Source organism: Enoplosus armatus, chromosome 1, assembly GCF_043641665.1.
Source record: "Enoplosus armatus isolate fEnoArm2 chromosome 1, fEnoArm2.hap1, whole genome shotgun sequence".
NCBI classification, from domain to species: Eukaryota; Metazoa; Chordata; class Actinopteri; order Centrarchiformes; family Enoplosidae; genus Enoplosus; species Enoplosus armatus.
The window spans coordinates 14405719-14426791 of record NC_092180.1 but is presented as its reverse complement, the minus strand read 5'-3'; the positions used below and the strand labels follow the sequence as shown (position 1 = coordinate 14426791).

At 38.9% G+C, this 21073-nt stretch overlaps 3 protein-coding genes across 4 annotated transcripts; all 3 read left to right on the top strand.

The window, feature by feature from the left end:
* The first annotated feature begins 1253 nt into the window (after window positions 1-1253).
* Window positions 1254-2993, top strand: bola3 (bolA family member 3). Its single transcript, XM_070908581.1, has 4 exons — window positions 1254-1380; window positions 1485-1608; window positions 1991-2079; window positions 2339-2993. The coding sequence occupies exons 1-4, from the start codon at window positions 1285-1287 to the stop codon at window positions 2402-2404; spliced, it is 375 nt and encodes a 124-aa protein (XP_070764682.1). The 5' UTR covers window positions 1254-1284; the 3' UTR covers window positions 2405-2993.
* A 1627-nt stretch (window positions 2994-4620) lies between these two features.
* On the top strand, window positions 4621-14769 carry vat1l (vesicle amine transport 1-like). The gene is made up of 9 exons (XM_070909641.1): window positions 4621-4835; window positions 5400-5529; window positions 5755-5970; window positions 6430-6572; window positions 8307-8410; window positions 9671-9726; window positions 9853-10047; window positions 13752-13835; window positions 14671-14769. Exons 1-9 carry the CDS (start codon window positions 4621-4623, stop codon window positions 14767-14769), a joined length of 1242 nt encoding a protein of 413 aa, XP_070765742.1.
* A 3587-nt stretch (window positions 14770-18356) lies between these two features.
* On the top strand, window positions 18357-20234 carry clec3a (C-type lectin domain family 3, member A). 2 transcript variants are annotated; one of them, XM_070906952.1, is made up of 3 exons: window positions 18357-18511; window positions 18611-18691; window positions 19484-20234. In XM_070906952.1, exons 1-3 carry the CDS (start codon window positions 18400-18402, stop codon window positions 19879-19881), a joined length of 591 nt encoding a protein of 196 aa, XP_070763053.1. In that variant the 5' UTR covers window positions 18357-18399; the 3' UTR covers window positions 19882-20234. The 2 variants fall into 2 exon arrangements, with proteins under 2 accessions (XP_070763053.1, XP_070763045.1); XM_070906944.1 differs by having other exon boundaries at window positions 18605-18691.
* The last annotated feature ends 839 nt before the right edge of the window (window positions 20235-21073 follow it).

Genomic DNA, 21073 nt, shown 5'->3' with positions numbered 1-21073 from the left:
CAAATGTTCCACGGGCCTGTTGTTGTTCAGACTGATATGGAAGGTTGAACCAAAAACTATTTAAGCTAAAAGGTTACTTTTACATGGGGTAACTCCCTAACTAAACATTATAAAATAAATTGTTAAAATGTTAGTACTATGATGAATTCCCCTTTTACATGGCAGACATTTTGTCTTGTCATAGTAGGAAAAGCACAGGCATTACAAACAACATAATATCGACTGCATTTTATTTAGGAATGCCAGCTCCAGGGTTCTGGTGTAGGCCTTTTTCACAGAAGACATTTTGACTTGTAACAGAATGTAAATAATAAAATTAATAATTGCTGAATTCCATTTAGCTGCTTCAGTTTCAGGGTCCTGGTATTGTGAATGATGGTTCACTGTCACACTGTCACGGTTTACTGGGACACTTGAGCAGAACAGAGCCACTGTCTTTTCCTACTGTGTTCTGTGAAAAATGCCTATTGCCCATTTCGGCTCACTGGAATAACTTACAGGAACAATTATTGAAACTGATCATTAATGTTATTAGTTCCACCTTCCACCTACGATGACAATTTGTATACTTTGCATATGAACAGGCAATGTTTTGTGCAATCTGGGCTTAAACTTTGCACATTCTTCAAATAATAAAGAAGACATTTTAACAGGAGTTTTTAGACTTAGCACATTTTTCCTCTCATATTTCTATATAGTCAGTGTAAGGTCACCATCAGATTCCACACAATTATTCACATCATTCATTAATCTAGTTTTTATGTTTTTAATGTACGTACCTATTGCTGAGTTTGTGTTTTGTACTGTCTCTTGTGTATCTGTTGTTGAGTTTTATGTATTTTAATGGCCTATCTAGGGATGGGCATTGCAAATTAGTTTATATTATGTATAGTATATATTATTATGCTACATACTTGTCCCTATATGAATAAACATTAAATAAATAAATACTTCCCTTAATGTTTCGTATGAAATATCAAGTATAAAAAATTAGTTTTAGTTAGTTTTTAGTGTTTTCATGGGTCAAAATGATCTACTGCATATGAAATGAAAAATGAAATGAAAAACACACACCATTCTGTGATTAGAAACACTATTAACATTTTATCTGACAAAATAATTGTTATTCTATGTTATTTGTTTGTTCTTTATTAACGTCTTGCTATTTTTATTTAAAAAAAAGCGACCCGTGAAGTACCCGGATGTCTGACGTCATATTACTGGGACGAAGCAGTCTGAGGACATGACTTGTTGAGTAACCAATGTGGATTTAATAAACGTCCCATGAGTAAACAGACGCCACAGTTGACAATGTTGGCCTGTAAACGGAGCTTGACCACCACCATGACCTCTGCTCTCCGGGTTCTTCGCAGTAATCAAGTAAATATACTTTTGACAGTCCTCGCGCAGCAGTTCACACGGTCAGTCTGTGATGCTAACAGCAGTTTGCTAAACTTGACGCGTCGTCGTTTCTGCCCCCTCAGGTTGTTGTTGCTGGCCACGTGCGGAGGTGTCTGTCTACGCAAACAGACGGAGAGGTCCGCATCGCAACGGTACTGAAGGAGAAGTTCCCGTTGGCCTCGTCGCTCAAAGTTGTGGATATATCAGGTAAACACGGATCCATAGGTGGAGTAGAGGGTCCAGTCTCCCCCTATCGTTTCCCCCCTCAGTGTAACGTTACCTGATGTGTCTCTGTAATAACATTATAAAGAGTCGGTCTAGATCTGCTGTATTTGTAAAGTGTCATGAGATGACTTTTGTTGTGATTTGGTGCTATATAAATAAAATTGAATTGAATTGATAAACTTTAAGTGTTTATCCTGTATGAGCTTGTCAATGTTCAAACCCAACACTGCTTTTGTGTTTCTGGCTGCATCATTCACAGTAATTACTATGTAGATCTGTTCTGATTGTAGAAACCAGATGGTCATAACATACTGTACACTTGGGTAATGACAGTGTTGTTTGTGTGATCCTGTGCTGCGTTCAGGTGGTTGCGGGGCCATGTATGAGATCCATATAGAGTCGAGTGAGTTCAAAGGAAAAAGGACTGTTCAACAACACCAGTTAGTCAATCAGGTAAATCATAATATCAACCAGCCCAGCATATTACCTGTGGAAGTATAAAATAATGACTAGTACAAATGACTAGTAACATATTGTGCATCATTAATTGTACTGAAACATATATTTATGCTTGTTTTCTATGGTCCATATCTGTCCGTCAACCATGCTTGAGAAGATAACTTTGGTGGACATGTTTATGAAACACTTGTAGAAGTTTATACTAGTACAAGTTGAATTTTATTCATTAGCTGTTGTGTTTTGTCCTCCACAGGCGCTCAAGGAAGAGATTCAAGGAATGCATGGACTCCGAATATTCACTGATGTTCCAAAACATTAGAGAAAGTCCTTCCACTGTTGACCCACCCATGTAATGTTTTGAAGAGGCTATTGTGTAGTAAATGAATTCCATGATCATTTTTAATGTGCCAGTGGCTGAAATGCAGAAGGATGTTGTCTCTGGCAGACACACGTTAACAGTGTGAAATGTGTAAGAAATGTAAGTTATATTTTTTTTTAACTAGTGAGATATCTTCTACTCTGAGATCATGTATAAAACTATTGAAGGCTACTATACGCACAAAATGACTTGGTAAAATGCTAAATGTCAAGTCATGTAGGTTCCTTCCCAGTTTGGGGTCTCCTCAGGGTCGACGGTGATGCTGGTGTAGTGGTAAGCAGTGGAGGAAGTAATAAACACAACCATCTTGAATGTTGGAGAATTGCTACAGACCCTTGTTTTGAACTGGGAAACAACTGGGTTTGTGGAGCATTATTTTTTGACACTGTGATCACAGTTTATGTTACTGTCCCATGAAAGTTGATTGATTTTAAATTTATTACTGACCGTTAGATAGTGCAAGGACCTTGTATTAGCGCTACCTATGCATTAATAATACAAGTTGCAATAAAAAGCTGCAGCTGCTTTCCCTCACACACTTCTTGCTTGGTTGACTACGGAGGCCTTTGTGATTAAGAAACACTTGGAAACCAAATGGACCTTTTTTAATCAGTTCCTACAATTAGTTAAATTAATTTCGGTATGTAAGAGCCATGAGAGGCTTGGCTTCACTTTTATTGGTTATTCAGTTATGCAGATTGTATTAAATATTTAAACTGAAAATATAAACTGTGCTGCTGTCAAAGGCTGTTGGAGAGCTGGGCCAATTTTGCAAGTTAGTTATTTTCCTACACCTCCTCTTAAATGGAACAAACAATTGACTAATGTTAATGTTGTTGACAAAGCCTTAAAGACACCGATGTATATATATCAGCTAAAATTATATATTGGTATCTACACGTATGTTAGCTGATAGATAACAAGAAACTTTAGGTCCTGGGGACAACTACTGTACATGGAACTAACACAGAAGTGGTTTTGAGTCCTTTGCCGGGTGTTAACATGTCTTCTGACAGATTTTGTCAACGTGATAGCGTCACAACCGTGCAAGATGCAGTCACGAAACTTTACAGGTGTGTAGTTGAGATCAAACTGAAGTTCGAAGATGGATGTGGTTCGAGCAAGGGCACCTGAAGTAAGGAAGAGATCACCGGCCCCAACACTTTAAGCCCCTGGCCAATGTTCGTATTAAGTCGCGGATCACTGTCTACTCCAAGACATATTTATGTCAACACTTACATGGGTTAAAGTTGACCCTGCGAGGACGGTTAGGCATATTTGAATACATCTGGCACAGTTGGCACATTAGTTTTGCAAAACTCACCTCTCTCATGTCATGTTTTCCTTTGAACCACACACACACACACACGATGGTGTGATGGCATCTCAACATGGTCTCTAGTTGGACTTAAATTCACTTAACGCTGCTGTGCTTCTTCTGGATGTGTAAGAAGGCAACTGTTTGCTACCACATTAGCTACAACAACTTTATACCGTGATAATACGTCTGGGTTAGCTTGATTTCTCCCGCCTTCTAGTTAAAACAAGTGAACAAAAACCATTTACGTTAATGGTGTTGTTATGTGTCAGTTTCCGGGATTTTTATCAAGGTTTTAGCGTTAGTTTAAAATGTATTGATGCCTAGTTTCCAAGTCACTAAAGCATCAGTAACCATGGTAACTAAACTAACCGCTACCTGTCAAGCAACATTGATAGGGCATGACGGAAAAGGGTGTTCTCCCATATTTCCAAGCGCACCTGAAGGCACCACACTTGTTGCAGGATTTTAGTTGCATCGTGGATGCACGAGCTGCATTATCAGCCTTTAGTATAGATAAAGTTTAGTACACATTTCACCAGCAGATGGTGCACTTCATACTTTAGCCCGCTGCAAGCAAAGGCAGTACACAGAGATTAATTATATTCCAGATTCTTGAAATGGCAAACTTTAGTTGAATTCATCGGTATCTCTGTGACTTGAATGGGAAACATTTGATCGTTCAGGACTTAAATTCCGCATGATTGAATGAAGCTGTAGACGGTGAGATTTCAGGCTCCACTGTGGATAACCGTCCGTACACTGAGCACACAGGCTGCACACCACATCACCCTGAACCCCGAGGAGGAGCGGAGAGGCAGAGCAGCAGGTCTCCGACATGGCTACAGAGGGAGCAGATATGACAGAGGAAACCGAGTTCATGATAGACCAAAATGTGGGCAAAGAAGCAGAAAACGTGGAATCGTCCGGCGACGCCAAAGAAATGCGAGCGGTGATCCTGGCAGGTTTTGGAGGTCTCAACAAACTCAGGGTGACCAAGAAGACAATGCCCGAGCTTCAGGATGGTGAAGTGAAGATCCGCGTCAAAGCATGGTGAATATGAAAATATCTGAGATACATTTTATATGTACTCATTGATTGTGATGTGCTCTGGTCCGCATGCCCACGCTTCACTGTATTTCTGACAAGTATGAACGCTGAACAACGCATCCTACTGGAAAACATCGCAGTCATGAAGCCACAGGTCTTTTCTCGTGCAGGAGGTTGGCTGGCTGGAGCCCATTCATACCAAGCAAAATGAAGAGCAAACTGTTGTCAGACGAGCCAGCATTTTTCACGCAGATGTAGTCATTTTCAGTGACAATTCTGCAAGGTATTGATTAGCTTCTCATTGCAGAAGATTACAGCTGAGCCAATGCCAAGTGTTGGCAAACTCTGAGTTAGGAAAATAATGTTTCATAGAGAATGGCTGATGAATCTGGCCTTGTATTCACAGGTCGAATAGCCAGTGACTCACTGCTGTTAATAATGAAATGAATAGTACTGGGCAATCTCTACATCTCTTAACAGCTCCTACTTAATGTTTGTATTATTGATTGTATTATTGAGGGATTTAATGTCAACAAACATTAAGGTCCTATTTCTTCTTTGTCACAGTGGCTTAAATTTCCTGGATCTGATGGTACGTCAGGGGACTATTGATAATCCTCCAAAACCTCCTCTTGTCCCTGGATTTGAATGCTCTGGAATAGTAGAGTCAGTGGGTGAAAACACAACAGGATTTGAGGTTAGTGAATTGAAGGATTGTAACTCAATCTAACTGATGTATGAATGCATGTTTCTGAGCAACCAAATCTGCATCAACAAAACTGGAGATGTGCTACAAGCCTAATAATGAGATGTACGTTTAAGTAAATCAATAATCTCCTAATAACTTCCTCCTTAGTGCCACATGCTTTGTTTCACGTTAACGTCTGATTGTTATCCAGCTACTCTTACATGCTTCTTTCAGATAGGCGACAGAGTCATGGCTTTTGTGAATTACAATGCCTGGGCAGAAGTTGTTTGCACACCAGTGGATTTTGTCTACAAGATGCCAGATGAGATGACTTTTGCTGAGGCCGCTGCGTTCTCCCTGAACTTTGTGGCCGCCTATATGATGCTCTTTGAGGTTGCCAATCTGCGAGAGGGGATGTCAGTGTTGGTCCACTCAGCCGGAGGTGGTGTAGTAAGTCCAGTTCTCATATCTACTATTGCACAGCCACAAAACCAGTTCCACCATTTCACCCAGCTCTCATTGTAACTGAAAGCTTCATACCCACAAATGGAGCAAGTTGTTTGTTCCCTGTTATTGCTTAATAACTGTTGTTTATGTCACAGTGCAAAATAAATACTAGACCTTTAATTATTTCTTACTAAAGCCTCCTGAACAAGTTCAGGAATGACTGAAAGAATTGCTTAAGTATTGTTGTTATAACTAAAGTTAACCACTTAATCAAAAGTATCATACAATTAGGAATTCATATAATAAATACACCGTAGATATTCTACACCGCTATATTTCTATGAATGTCTGGTTATTGTTTCATGGTATATACTGTTGCCTTTGTCTGATCTTGGTATTTTTAGAGTAAACCCCAGTGTTCTCAGGCACTGATAGATTGTTGCATCTGTTTGTTATTTTCAGGGTCAAGCTGTGGCTCAGCTGTGCTCCACTGTACCCAATGTCACTGTGTTTGGGATCGCCTCATGTTTCAAACACGCAGCCATCAGAGACTCGGTGACTCACCTCTTCGACAGAAACCTTGATTATATGCAAGAAGTCAAAAAGTAAGCATATAAAGTTTGTCTGTTGTGCGTCTGGTTTGAGGCTGAGGAGTCTCATGGTGTGTTTCCTCAACATTCATTTGTTTAAATAAAAATCATCGGGCAGGTTCGCTGTCGCATGTTATACACGTGAGCTAATGTGATAACGTGGACCTCACTGAGCTCAAAGGGGCTCTGTGCGAGGACGTAGATGTTACCTGTTGCCTTATTTGGTCTTGTGTGGCCGTGGTTCCCATGGCAACGCACAGCTCATCTCAGAGAGCAGCAGCACTGTGTGGGGCGAAAGGTCTGCACCGGCAATGTGGAACAAGTGGGCCAATTAGGGCTGAGCATTGATACCCTACACATTCCTTTCACAACACGGCACGCTGTCAGCCAGTTTGCTCTACAAAGAAAACTCCTTGCAGCAAACACTGCCTCAGATTTAATGTAATATGACACAGATTTTATGTAATTATGCTGTGAAGTTTTAATCTTCTTTTGAGGATGTTGGGAAGCTTTTGATTATATAGAGTACTCCACCACTGTTCTGCCTTGTCTGCGCCAGAAAACCTTAGCAGTAGCCTTGTAACCAGGGTTCATATATGAAACATGCTGTATGACTATATTTACATACATAAGTATTCATTCATCAACATTTATTTTTTTTCTTGAGCACTGATTGTTTCATGCTTTCTGCCTACACATCAGCAGTGGTTGTGGATTAATACGCCTTTCATCTCTCTGGCCCACACATTCTTCTCAGGATCAAGAGCAAAGTACAATTAAATTAGTCTTTTTACAAAAGGCAAAAACCATGGGAATCACAAGACCACCAAGCAGTTTAGCCAAGCAGGTGTCCAAGGCCACAAGGCAGAGAGTAAGGAATTATGGTCGCCTTGATAATAACATGCCTTTCGTTCTTTCATATCCGTGCCTTTAATGAGTCTCATTATGACAAACTGTTTTGTCCGACTGATTCTGTGTGCGATAAGAACATTAAACCTTTTGGTAACCTGATGTAAAGGATGTGACCAATGAGGAGCAATGTGGGCATTGCAAAACACCAGTAAGTTCTTTATAAGAAAACTGTAGGCAGAGTCAAAAGGCAACATGTGGGTTGTATACTGCAACTTTTTCCTCAGAGTAATGCTCCAGAGATTCGATGCTCATATCTTATGAATCCATGATTGGACAAAACCTGAAGCTGCTCCCGAGGATGACTCACATGCTGAATACATAGACTCACATGTATGTTTTGCACTTTTACATTTAGTGTTCACAGACATAAACAAGGTGATGTATCACAGTAAATGTATGAAGCTGGATAATTGCACTTTATCTCAACTGCTCAAAAAATGTTTTGTAGATGAACAACATGTCCAGTGGAGCTGAAACTGTTAGTTGATAAAGCGATTAGTGGATAGACCGAAAATGAAAATACCAATCACAATTTTCTATTGCCCAAATTGCTTATTTTGTCCACAACAGTCCACAACCCGAAGACATTCAGTTCATTATTATTTAATGCAAAGAAAAGCTGCAAATGTCCTTAAAAAATGACTCTATCAAATTAATTAATTTTCTGTCCATCAACTAATAATTTAATCAACAAATTGTTTTGGCTCAAAACCATTTTGATAATCAATAATTGTTAGTTGGAGCTCTAATGTTCAGACTATACTCCTGCATGTATATTAGTTTATATGAATCCTTTTTTCAGTGGACTTCACCTTTATTTTGTTCTTGGTGTTTTAGGATTTCTCCAGAGGGAGTAGACATTGTGTTGGACTGCCTGTGTGGGGAGAACACAGGGAAAGGCCTGACTCTGCTGAAGCCTTTGGGAACTTACATCCTCTATGGTGGGAACAATACTTTTGCTGTGTGTTAATGTAACCATTGCCTTTCCACTTAGTACTTTCAAGGTGGGAATAACTAAATATGCAGTGTATTAGTATAATTTTAGTCAATTTGCTTCAACTTTGAGCAGTTTAAGGAATAGTTCGACATGTTGGGAAACTAGCGCAGTGCCCGTTTGGGGCCTGGCCATTCGGAACAAGCCGATTGCTTGGCCCCCAGAAGTGCTGCTTGCAGCGCTATCGAGAACCACTCATCCAATCAACTTACACTTGACACTGCACTCTCTTGGGTCCACAGCAAGACACCCACAAAGTGTGAAGTTGATTGGATGAACGGTTCTCGAAATATGCAAAGGACAGTCATTCACACACAGACAGACAGACAGACAGAGATTCCTTCCTTTATAGTTAGATAAGCTTGTATGATTTCTTACCGAGGGTTAGATGGGAAGATCGATACCACTCTCATATCATTAAATATGAAGCTTGAGACCAAGAGACAGCTTAGCATAAAGACTGGAAACAGGGCGAAACAGCTATCCTGGCGACAACAAGACTTCAGGAAGTCACTGCTCCCGGCCAAAAAAAAAAGTCTGGTACATAATCCTCTGTAAAATGGCAAATTGACGTTTTTTGCCCTTTCGTTTTTGTGTGGATTAAACAAACAAGATATAATGTGGTAATTTGTGCGCTTCAGAGGTGCATGTACCTTTTGTGCCTTTGGACAGAGCCAGGCTGGCTTTTTCCCCGTCTTTATGCTAAGCTAAGCTAACCATCTCCTGGCTGTAGCTTAATTTCTAACAGACAGACACGAGAGCGGTGTCAATCTTCTCATTTTTTGCTCTTGGCAAGAAAGTGAATAAGCATATTTCCCATAATCTCAAACTATTCCTTTAAAGACAAGTCCATTCATTTGTTGGCAGATGGACTTGGTGTGAAATAGTGAGGCTCACTTAAATTAAACAAACTACATAGCTTGCAAATGAAATCACAGCTACCATTCTTATCTGATCTCTGTTAATTACTTTAGTTCCTGATGAGACTCATGAATCAAGTAACAGCATTAGAGGGAGATGAATTCATTTGTTTTAGTTATACTGAATATGTGCGAAGGCATGCTTGCACTGATCTAAGGGTCTAAAGGTGCCAACTGTTCCTCCCCCACCTCACCCTTCATGCTTCGTGGCTGCCTATTATTGACCAATCACTTCTGTCCAGCCTTTTGCACAGCATTCAGCAATCCTTTTATTTTTGTTTTTTCAGGCGCGTCAAACATGGTAACTGGGGAAACAAAGAGTTTCTTCAGCTTTGCAAAATCTGTGAGTCAGAGATGCAGTCTGTCATCAACATTTGAAGGAAACAGTAACCTGTTACTACCCAATGAACATTTCATGGTATATGAAACACACACGAATGAGTCTCTCTGTGTTTTTTCTTTTCTCCAGTGGTGGCAGGTGGAGAAGGTGAACCCTATTAAACTATACGAGGAGAACAAAGTTATAGCAGGATTCTCGTTGCTCAACCTCCTCTTCAAGCACGGGAAATGTAGTCTTGTGAAATCAGTGATGGACAAACTCTTGTGTCTCTATGAGCAAAAGAAGATCAAGCCGATAGTGGACTCCTTATGGGCCCTGGAGGAGGTAAGAGTCTGGGGTGATCAGAGGGTGTAAATGATGATCAAATTAAAAAGGATCTGATCACAGTAGTAACATAAACAAAGATTTCATGGAAAGATTCAAGAGAAGGTTTTACATCATCTTGGACAGCATATAAGCTGTTGTTTGTCACTGCTGCTTTCTGTGAGACATTGTCAGCTGTTGTTGGACATTTTTCCACAGATGGTGGGTAGGTTGCATCTTCCTGTTCCACAATTATTTCACACCTACTCAAACCCCAACAGGCCATATGTCGATCACTTCATTCCCGATTTCTACAAACTCTTCAAGTGTCCCTTTAACTCTGGTTGTTCCCTTTCTGGGGAATTTTTGTACAGCAGATGATGCACACCTACTCTAATCACCATATTTACATTATTGGCTTTGGATCAGCTTATAGGCCATTGTAGAAAACACAGTGAACATATTTCATTCAGTGCTAGTGGTCACCCTGCACTGTGGCATCGTTGAGAGTATATTGTAAAATAGAGTTAAACATCGTCTTGCTGCTGCTGTGTGTGTTACTTGTATGAAATCTCCAATGCATTTTTTTCTTTTAAGTCGTCCCTGTACTCTGGTTTCTGTAGATTATTATCTAAATGCTAAATACGAACTACAGAAAGCATTTTCAGTCAGATTGCCTCCTTGCCAAAAATAGCCACTTTTCACATAGACATCAACAAGTAGTAGAGCAATGTGCCAGGGCACGACTGGTGTATCTGTTGCAGTCCTCAGTATCTTAAATCCATTGGGACGTTCCAACACACTGATCGTTGTGGTCTGTCTGAGAGAGGGAGAGAGTGTCTCATTAGTTGTGGTATCTCTGGGACCACGGAGACAGTCAGGTCTAGGCTGTCTCAGACAGATAGACAAGGATGTTACCTTTGAACGTTTACCAATTTGCTTCTTGACCCTTTTGTGGGCCCTTAGCTCTTCACATCCCAGGTGGTATCTTTGTCTAATGGAAAACTCTAACTCTCTACCTGCAGGGCCTACAGCAGACAGGTGTTTTCATTTATTTGCCTGGTAAGACTATTTCTGACTGAGGACCGTGTGGGCCAGGGCTGTCACTTTTTCAAAAAGTCCAGTTGAACTGAATTCAAACTCGAACAAACAAGTAATTTGTTGCGGTGTCATATAAAAGGAGAGGTAGTGCAGGCAGCACATCACAAAGAGCTGATTACAAGTAAACCCTGAAAGTTGTCTCTACAGTCAGAGAGAGAAAATGTTGATTGCTGTCTTCAGATTTTTCATTTCTCATGGGAAACTCCCCTTGTACTATTTTCATTAAAACTTTGGCAGATTGCTCAGGTCTTTCACTGGAGCCATTGCCCATGAAGAATCTCATTAGAGGGGAGGATGGCGTGGGATGAAGTGTCGGGGGCACATCCTGCCTCATTTGTTAATATGCCTGGAAGGAGAATTCGGAGGGCGTTAGTTTACATGTTGACCATGGCAGTCTTTTCTTTCTGGAATGAAAAGTTGGAAACAGAATAATGAACGGGAGATTGTCGGACCACCAGTACTTTAAGTTAGGAAAAAAAAGGACCAGGGAGTCCCAAGGAAAATGCTTTTTAGGATACTAAAAAATAAAAGTGAACCTACATACAGAATCTCACAGTGACCAGTACCATTATACCTACAATGGAAGTGGATCTGACCCCCTCTCTTCTGCAAACCTTCTAGCAGCAAAGTGCTAGACAAGTTTCTGACCTATTTTTGCTCTTGGCTTGATTTCTGCTATTTCTTTTAACAAATGAATGCTTGTAGCACAATGGCTTCCAGACAAAGAGGCACATTCAGTTGTGTCTTTGTGTGGACTGTAATGAGAAAGCAAGATATGGCATCCTGAGTAATCTTTTGTGATGTGTGAATTTGTCTCTACACAGTTGAGTCAGACGAGCTTTAATGAGTAGCTCTGATATGTCCTTGTTTACAGTTTTGATCATTTTAAGTATGTTGTTGGATGTAGAGATTGTTGTTGGACATAGATGAAAAAATGTTGCAGTAAAACCAGAAATACATTAATGGCCTAATTGTAGAGCCCTTAAAATAGTTTGTAATGTCTGATAGCTTTCAACAAACCGCAGATGGCCCAATGTTGTGAAAAGGTTAAGTATTAGTTACAGCACCGTCATGGAAACTATACAAAAATACGAGATTGTTCCAGTTAAAGCTTGAGTCACACCATTTTAGACTTGCCATGTTGGTAAACACGAGTGTGCTATGTGCTGTTACACAATAGGATATGATTTTTGGGTTTTAAAATATGCGAAACGTTTACCTCTCCATGTCATTTGGAGCTGCCAATACGAGCGGTTGCCAACATAGTTTTGAGGCCCCAGTACAGCTCACTATTGCCCCACCCATCGCATCGTGATTGGGTATTCATTGTTTTCATGCAAATGCAAACCATGCAGAGTCCACTTTGACATTGGGGCGTTGAGGAGCTCCACACTGGTGGCAGATTGAAGTTTTAATGCTGTGGTGTGTAGAGTTGGAGAAAATCATGAAAGTGATTGCACTTGCCCGCTTCTCCCGTTCCCTGCAACACCCTGTTTGTAGCAATCTGAATGCAGTTGATTGACAATACAGACCAAAGCTCTGTCTTTCTTGACGGTTAACTGGTCAGATCACACAGCCTTAAAAGATTGTCTTACTCAGTTATCTTCACCTAGCAGTAGCACTGGGATGTTGGTTGAATTTGTACAAAACGTCAGCTGATAAAACATATTGTGGACAGGTGTTTCTAGACGTTAAGTTCCGCTGTCCTATATGATGAGTCAGCCATGGTTCAATCTGTAATATTGTCCACTGTTTATTGTTTGTTTGTTTTTGTTTAGTTTATATTTTTAAAAAGGGAGTCTGGTAATAAGGAGAAGATGAGTAAGCCCAACACTGATTTAGAACAACGTGTCTAGTCTACAATTAGTATTAAATGATTCCGTACTTCATTCATACTCACATAAATGACACTAAAATAAACATCTCCAAGAGGATATTATGTCTTTTCAGAGCTGAGGGCTGAGGAAGAACGTGAATATTAAAATGATTTGTTTTTGTAGGATGTGACTCACTTTAAAATTATGAGAATATATCGTGTCCTCCAGGAAGTGGCAGAAACATATATTATTATTATTATTATTATCAAATCTTCTTTGCAAAATACAGCCTATATTCTTCCTGCAATCAGGTAAAATGAAGCTGCGTACTTGTGTGCTTAATATAATCCTTCTTGGATCATTGCTGCAGGCAGGGAAGTGATGATGTCAAACGCAGCCCTGCAGGGTGAGTCTGCATCATTTAGTTTAGAGCTGTTCTGGTTGCAGAAGTGTCTTTGTGTGAATTCAGTTGACAAAAGATTTTTTTTCAGCAAATGCTTTGAAACGTGTTTTTAATGTTAGAGGTGGGCTTCCTGTTGGAGAGCTTTTATTGTCGGAAGCTCTGTCATTCACCAATTTTATGTGAAATTTTAAGTGAAAAGTTGTAAGGCTAATGTTTTCTATAAAATGATCGGGTTAAACTTCGACGTAGTACCAACCTACTACTGAACTTTTAGAACTTTTAGAAAATTGATCTTATGCTAAATTAAGTTGCTCAATCAGAATGATTTATTTATTAATTAGAATTGTTGCTCATCAACAGTTCAGCTTGTTGAAAGTAATCTCACTAATGTGTTTTATTCTCAGGTAAAAGAGGCCATGCAGAGAATTCATGACAGAGGCAACATAGGAAAACTCATTCTGGATGTGGAGAAGACTCCCACCCCTCTGGTACCAATAACATGTGTTTTTTCCAATTAATTATAGGAATTACGTTAAGATTAAAGACAATACACCAACTCATTCAGCAGCAGTTTACATCTTTTACAGTAAGAGCGGCTGATGAATTAAATATCATTTATAAATTGAACAGGAGACACAGCAGACACTTTATATGCATATGAAACTATAATTTATAGTTACAGCTTCCAGCTTCTTATATTTTATATAAAATTATTAATACATAAGAAAGTTAATTTAGTGAGACTTGATCAATCTGGATGCCAGATTAGATTAATGACAAAAACACACATCAAATTAATTTATTTTGTGACATTGGTGGTTGAGGGTACATGACCGACAGGGCAAAAGAAAGAGGAGGAATATGACAATAAACTGGCAGATGTAAGAGGACACACAATACAGAACCAGTATCATCTTATTTATGAGAACATCTATAGTGAAAATGCTTTTCGGGAACACTGCAAACAAAAAAAGAGTCTTAATTAACCACACAGTTAATTTGCTGGCTGATTTGCAGCCGACATCAGTTTGTCGTTGATGAATAGTCACATTTGACATTTCTGATGCCGACTGCACATTTTCAGATCCAGTCAGGGTCATAAGGAGGCAGTGAGTAGGACTTCCTCCTGTTTTATAGCAGTTGTTTCCATGGTGATCTCAACATCAAACCTAGAAAAAACATTATATGTATAGACATGCTCATATTGAAAGTATAGACCCTGTATACAGAGGGCACATTTACTGCACCACTTGATGTCTCTGTCTTTCTGTATGGGTAGCTCAGTAATCAGTTAATGATAGCTGAATAATGTTTTACCACTAGATGGCCAGCGACAGCACGGAGACCAGTGAGGCAGGAGAGGAGGAAGAGGAGCCAGAGGGAGACAACGACAGCAAGGAGCGAATGCCTTTCATCCATTAAACCCAACAAACCCCACTGCAGCACGCCTAGAGACTGGAGAGATTCACCACAGAGGAACACAACCACACACGTGTTGTGCAGTATGTGTGTGTGCATGTGCTATATGCATGTATGCATGAATGTATGTATGTACAGAATATGTTTGTGCCTCTCGTCTGTTACCTATTGTTTTGTCAGTTGATTGGTCGAGCAACATTTTTGGGCAAATGAATGACATGTTTATTGCAACAAGTGCCATTCTCAAATTTGTTTTATTATATTATTTACTGTCTTATGAAGTGATGTTATGCTCGCACATGAATAGGTTTGTGTCCATTTTACAGTTAATTGCATCCGCCAACAGTTTATTGAAATATTGAATTTGAGTGAATTAGCATTTAAACCTGCTGACTTGCCTTTATCACTTTAAGATTAGCACCCTTACAGATTTAGAAAAGCATGTATGTTTGAGAAAAGAACCCCAGTGTTTTGATGCCTCTGACCAGGGCAGTGAATCACTTTCTCGTGTTACAGTGATGCCAAGCCAGTAGAGGTAGAAAAGCCTGTGTTTGCATGATGTTTTATTCCAACCGTGTAATATTATGGGATCACCAGTGCCTTTGAGCTACAAACGAGTGTTTGATACTTGAAACGCTTTCCTTGTGTGAAGTTTGCATTCAACAAACCAACAAAAAAAGGTATTTTTAACCTGTATATGAAGACGTATGTGTTAACTATGAAATATTTTTCCTCGCCTGATCATATAATTTGTAGAAAGGTGAATCTACGGTGCCACCAGAGCTCTATTTATGTGTATGGTAATAGACTGAGGACATATTTTCCCACTAAACTGCGTATTTTACTAAAACACCTAATATACGACACCATACAGTGTTACATTTATCGTCAGGTCACAAAAATATGGCCGTTTTGTAAACACTGGGGCAAAACAGAATATACATGTAAATACAAGAGGACATGAGATAAACCAGTAAATTCAGGATTTTCTTAGGGAGGATCATGAAGTGGTCATGAAGTCAGTCAGACTGCAGTCCAGGGTTTTGGGGAGTCTCTGCTTTGCTTGTCTGAAAGTTGTTTACTTGCTGGTGCCTCACAACAAAAGTGCCATAAGACTCCAACATAAATTTTTACAATGAGCTGGTGTATAAAGGCAGGGTGATTTAGGTCTGAGCAACACTGTGTATTACTTTAATTAATCACGATGCCCTCCGCTTTACTCCACATCTGCGAGTTGTTGATGAAATACAGGAGAAGAACAGCTGACAGGGAACAAATGTTTGCCACGCACTCACACTCAACCTACTTCTGATGACTGATCTGTTTTTATTTTTAATTTAGCAAAGTAAAAACAAACTGCATTGTATTTCGTTTTCACTATTTCGTCGGCCGTATTTATTCAGTGTGTTTTATACCGGCTAGCCATCTGAATTATTTATTACTTCACTTGAATTATTCAAATGAAACCAGAGTATACGTAAAAAATATTTTCTCAACTATGAAAACAAGTCAATGTTTCCTCATCACCCCATTTTAGGAAATTAAAAAAAATGTATCAACAGCAAAAGTAACAGGAGCAAACACTGCATGCTTTGTTGATGAGTTGAATGATAAAAGTGATTAGATATAGAAATTGATTTCTAGACTTGGAAATAAGGATGATGATGTGTAGACACTTTGGAAAGACATCTCAGTTTTGATGCCTTTAATGTCACATCTGTGTGTGTATGTGTGTGTGTGTGTGTGTGTGTGAGAGAGAGAGAGAGAGAGTGAGCATGTTTTTGAGTGTGTATTCATATTGCCTAAAACGTGTCAAAAAAAGTGTTTAGCATTGTAGTGTGTTCACAAGATTCCTTATAAACTATGGTTTGCCTGTGGTCATATATTTTTGTCACTTTTTTTGTTGTGTACTTTCTTTGAGTACAGCTGTGTTTACTTGAATAAATATATCTGCAAAGTATTCTGTGTTTTTGTCATAGTTCAGCGTTTTAATTTGTTTCACATGAGATTTACACCCTCCGTCAAGTCAGTTCTTTCCATATTACATTAAAAAGAAATTTGTCCGTCTTCTCTTTTAATATATTTTATTGTTTTCTCAACTATATTATATAAATATGTATTTTGAGCTTAAAGAAGCAATGAGGAATAACGGCTTTTGCCTGGATTCAAATGATAAGTCAACTTTATGAAAATATCTTAATAATGTTTTTGATGTACATTACATTTCAAACTTTGGAATATAATATAATATACTAGTACACTGCACATTCTGCATAATCCCTCAGTTTGGCACCAGATGGCAACAAAGTACGGGATTTAACATTTTTCAGATATTCAGTATTGTCAGGATCAATTCATATAACTATGTTTTATTTAAAGATCTATGTATGTGTTAATCATTAATTCTTAATTAAACCAGAACTACTGACCCTGTGTACAGTAGCTGTCTGTCTCATCCTCAGCTCAGGGTCGGGGGTTAGTTTTGGGTTTTATGTCTGAGAGAAGTGTAAGCAGAGACTGTACTGGAACAGCATACAAGAATTTGCTAATACAGCTTTTTTTGCGTGCTGACTAAACATAGAACTTGGACTGGATACTGTGCAATGAGCCTAAACTAAATAGATGTTACATACAGGACCATTTCACATCCATTTACACCGACTGTATGTAACAGAAATCACTGTTGTTATTTTCCTGATTGTTTTATTTCAAGATGCCGTTTCTATAACGTAGTGCAGAGTTTTTAATTAACAGCCATGTTTGTTAAGAATACGTTATTATATAATATCTCACTTAGGCAAAGTGGGGCAAATTTATTTCAGGCTTAAATGAAAGATAATGTTTAGAAATGTACCATTTGAAGACTGTAAAATGGGAAAACATACTTGAGCTGGTTTTGAGAGCTGTATTGCTATACTGAGCCTATATGCCCAATGATTTTTCTTATTTAGCTATCCCCTCCCATCTTTATACAACATCTCACTCTAAAAATAACCAGGGCTGGGAGCTGGACCTCTTCTGGTCTAAATGAAGCTTTATTTTTCAAGGTTATGCAACTGGAAGTCTGTGTGATTGAAACATTGAAAAGAACAGTGTAGAAGTAGCAGCAACATTTACTCAGTTACTTGTTTTCATGTACTGAAAGTTGTTAATTAAAGTCTTATTAGTGTAGATTAATACCACTTTGTGTACACAAATCTTATATTTCATGTTGGCACTTTTTCTTTGAGTTGACACAAAGATTGTAACATTTTTCACTTGTCAAAAGGTGACTTAGCATGTCCACGAAGATGGGATGAAGAACACTCTGTAAAAGTGAAGCAGTCAATGAATTTCCAGTTTGTTTGTGAAATGAAAGGGAATACTGCGTAGCGCACCTTGTCCCAAGTAAATATTTATCAAAAGCCAGACACAAGGAACTCATTATTTGCCACTCCACCCTTATACCTCTCTCACCTCCTCCTGATGTGTTGGAAAAAAACAAACAGAGTTGGAGCCAATGCAAGTAGAGTACCCAGAAAGGCATACAGAGGGCCAGTATATATTGAGCTGCCTGCAGTGATTTTAGTTCCTTTCACAGCTGTACAAGGTGTACCACTGTGTCCTGTCCTGTAGGACCCACTGGCCTCAGACATGGCACGTCTGGCCCTCCCTGTCTTCCTCATTCTTTGCTTCTCTTTGCTCCACTTCAGCTCCAGCCGTCCATCTCGCACCAGGAAGGCCGTGCCGCCTCGTCAGTCCGGAGGTAGCTATACACATCGCACACACACTTCATGAATAATGTGTTTTTGTTACCGATGTTCATTCTGAACTGTTTGTTCCTTGCCTCTTCATCGAGCTGCAGAGGAAGATGATGTGAAGTCCCAGCTTGAGAGGTTGTGGCAGGAGGTGAATTCACTGAAAGAGATGCAGGCGTTGCAAACAGGTACTGCCCTCACTGAGTAAAGGAAGGTTAAAGAGAGAGGACATGACTGTAGATTCACAGGTTCATAAGCATCACTGCAGTCTTCAGCATGTTTGTTTAAGAAAATAAGTAAAAGAGAAACAGTCAATGGCTAGTTAATAAAATTATTCGCATTTTAGGTTGTGTTATAAATATGTTATGGTGCTTCCACTCACTGTTACTCACTTGTTAATTCAGGCCACAATGAATGTGGACTCGCAGAGAGATAATTAGTTACTTGATAACTAGATTTTGAACTTCTTAGTGTGCTGCCTTACTCACCAGCAGAGGGCAGCAGCACCCACATCACTCACTCAATTGTAAAGTTAAAGGTTTAATTGCACAAGAAGAATGCAATTAACACACAATTTATAGGGAATGCAAAAACATCTAAATCTTTATCTTATTTTTTAAAATATTTTTTGTTTCTCTTTTATAAGACTTAGTTGAGCATATAAAAATACTATAAATGTATTTACTGTTTATTGTTGTTTATTATTTTTATTATGCCTCCCTTTTCCTTTCTTTGCTAACTTATTAGTCACTGCTCAGACTCTGAACTCTTTATACTATGAATCAACGAATGCGACTGTATGAATTGCTGCAAATTCTGTTGGATTCAAAAAATATTAAAAAATATTATTTTTGTATAATGTCCATCATGATTATTTCCCTATTAATAAGGAAACTAAACATTTCAATAGTTTTGAGCTTTTTAAATATCATACAGTTACTTTACAATTCACTCATGAATTAAGTGCTTTGTGTTTTCAGTCTGTCTCCGTGGCATCAAAGCTCACAGGAAGTGTTATCTTACAATTGAGGAACCCAAACATTACCACGAAGCAAATGAAGACTGCATTGCACAGGGAGGAACTCTTGCAACGCCGCGGGACATGATGGAAAACAATGAACTGAGAGACTATGCAAAGAGGAGTGCTCCGGGATCCAAGGACTTCTGGATCGGTGTGGCAGACATAGTGAAAGAGGGCCAGTATGTTGATGTCAACAGCCTGCCAGTCAGCTACTTCAACTGGGACCGCTCCAAGAAGCAGCCCACAGGAACGAAGAGGGAGAGCTGTGTTGCTCTTTCAGTGGTTGCACAAGGAAAGTGGTACGATGAGGTGTGTCGCAGCCTCAAAAAGTACATCTGTGAATATGTCATTCCATAAAGGAGACAGAGTGGTGGTTGACAACTTGATGATCATTTGTGCAGGTCATTAATTAAAATGTGTTGTCAAATCTGTGCTCATTCATGGTGGAAACATGAGTTGTTATTGTCTGTGTATCATTACATTTCTTTTATTAAAATGTGTCTAAATAGTTAAGTAATTAGGTCGCTAATTAACTTCAGTACACACAGTAGTAACTGTAATAATCAGTCATGAAATTATGTGATTTCCCTTTGATAACAGACACCAGGCTACTTCATGTTCACTTTATACGAAGTCCCAAAACCTGAACAGCACGAGAAGTAAGACATTCTGGATGAAGTTACATAGAAATAAACAGAAATGTAAACTTTTGTTGTTTTGTTACAACTATTTCATTTTGTACACACACTTGTCAGAATTTCACAATTATTTTTCTGCGTTAACTTTGCTCATTTCTTCTGCATCAATGTACTCTACATTGATACAATTGTATACATAAACACCAATGAATTTCCCAGTTTACCACTCAACCGCTGACCACTGAACGGTTCAATTTGAGCAAATGTGGTTGTAGTGATTTCCTCAAGGGTAGCATGGAAGCAATAAGAAGTGTTTTTAATTTTAGCTACAAGCTGACTATGAGGCCTGAACAGCATAAAGAAGCTTAGATAAAACTGGAGATGTAGGGCCTTTGTTTTATCTGTCTTCGGTAAACATGTACATAAATTATTTAATACTAGAATATTATAGCACAACAAATTATGCAAAAACTGTGTTCAGTACAAATATTTTCGCTGCACTGTACATAAATAGATTTACAGCCTGATTGTAATGGAAACATCACATCAGTGCATCCTTATGTGATATAAAAAAATTACTGTGAGGGACTTATTGGTGTCTTTGGTACCTGTTAATAAATTAAAAGCCTATTCATATTCCCATTTTAGCCTCCTCACCATCCCGGCCAGAACTATCTGTAAATTAAACTACTGATGAATGTATCAATGCAGTTCAATCTATAAGATGGAGGATAAATATGCATTCTTGTACATCGCATGATCTCTATTTCCCCTTCTTATAATCTTAGCCAATAAATGTCTAATGCAGAAGAGGCATCTCGACTTCCTACTGGCATTGATGTCCACTTGTTTAGTGACAAGAAACAATGAGTAAAATTAGTCAAACTGTTTGTTTCTTCATTATTTTCTAA